The following is a 1,406-nucleotide window of genomic DNA, read 5'->3' on the forward strand; positions in this document are numbered from 1 at the left end:
CAGCAAGAAGGATTTATAGTTGCTTCATCAGAATGTGCAAAAAAAATTTAAATTCTCTGAAATTTTCAATTGAGTTTTCCCACAAATTTTGCTTGTGCCCAAATGTATGGCTTTCCAAATTATGGTCACATTTGTACTACATTGATGATTTAAAGATGTTGTAGTAGATTGATTTTCACGCATGCGCACATTTGTAACACGCGCTCACTGAGTGAGTGTTCAGTTCAGTTGACGGTGTGCATTAAATGGTAGTTGTTCAAAATGATATCCATGTGAATCATTAAACTGTTGCGTTATCACATTTTGCGACGAGGACTATCGTATCCTACGCTACGTAATGGCTGTGTCCTTTGGAAAGTTGGAAGAATTTAACACTGCAAATGGCGACGATTGGGTGCAATACATTGAGCGCATGGAGCATTATTTCGTTGCAAATGATATTACAGACTCTACCAAGCAACGTTCAGTACTCATCAGCTCTATGGGAGCCAAGGCATATAAGGTCCTTCGTAATCTTGTCGCACCCAACAAGCCGACTGACGTTTCGTTCAAGAATTTGGTGAAGACAATGACAACTCATTTTTGCCCACCTCCGTCTGAGATTGCTCAACGATTCCGCTTTAATACCAGAGTAAGAGAATCGGATGAAACTGTCGCGGCCTATGTTGCTGAATTGCGATCCTTATCGGAGCACTGCAATTTCGGTGAAACGTTGGATCTTATGTTGCGCGACCGACTGGTGTGTGGTATCAATGAACCACAAGTTCAGAAGCGACTACTGGCTGAGGACAAGTTAACCTTCAAGAAGACCTTCGAGGTTGCTTTAGCTTTCGAAGCAGCGACTAAAGATGCAAAGCAGCTTCAGGCTGCAACGGCACCCACCAGTGATACTACAGTTCCAGTGTATAAAAACGAGAAACTGCCACGATCATCTGTCAAGTGTTACCGATGTGGAAAGCCTAATCACAAAGCGCCAGATTGCTGGTTCAAGGAATCTGTTTGTAGTAACTGTCACAAGAAAGGGCATATAGCAGCAGTTTGTCGCAGCCGCAGCTTCTAACAACCAGTCGCTCCTACTACAGAAGGAAAACCAACAAATACCATAGTGGCTCAGACTCCTCTGTCAGAAGAATACCATTTGTTTGCTATCAACCAGAATTGTTCCAGTGCTCATCCTGCTCCTTTGACTACACCAATCACAGTAAATGGGAAAACAATATCAATGGAAATTGATACAGGCTCTGCAGTTTCCATCATATCGGAATCTAGTTACAAGGAAATTTTCCAAGCTAACTCGGAAAGCTGGCACACTACAGATGTCAAGTTGTGTACATACTCAGGGGAGCAGTTACCAGTTAAAGGGAAGGTCTCTTGCGAAGTGAGTTACAATAACTGCACACACAAAT

At 42.6% G+C, this 1,406-nt stretch overlaps 1 protein-coding gene across 1 annotated transcript; it reads left to right on the forward strand.

The window, feature by feature from the left end:
• The first annotated feature begins 337 nt into the window (after positions 1-337).
• LOC136247940 (uncharacterized) lies at positions 338-1,060 on the forward strand. Its single transcript, XM_066039759.1, has one exon. It carries the CDS (start codon positions 338-340, stop codon positions 1,058-1,060), a length of 723 nt encoding a protein of 240 aa, XP_065895831.1.
• Positions 1,061-1,406: the final 346 nt, after the last annotated feature.

This window comes from Dysidea avara, chromosome 2 (assembly GCF_963678975.1).
Source record: "Dysidea avara chromosome 2, odDysAvar1.4, whole genome shotgun sequence".
Classification (NCBI taxonomy): Eukaryota; Metazoa; Porifera; class Demospongiae; order Dictyoceratida; family Dysideidae; genus Dysidea; species Dysidea avara.

Excerpts from the sequence above, each read along its gene's own strand:
- LOC136247940 (XM_066039759.1), top strand. The coding sequence starts at position 338 with ATGGCTGTGTCCTTTGGAAAGTTGGAAGAATTTAACACTGCAAATGGC.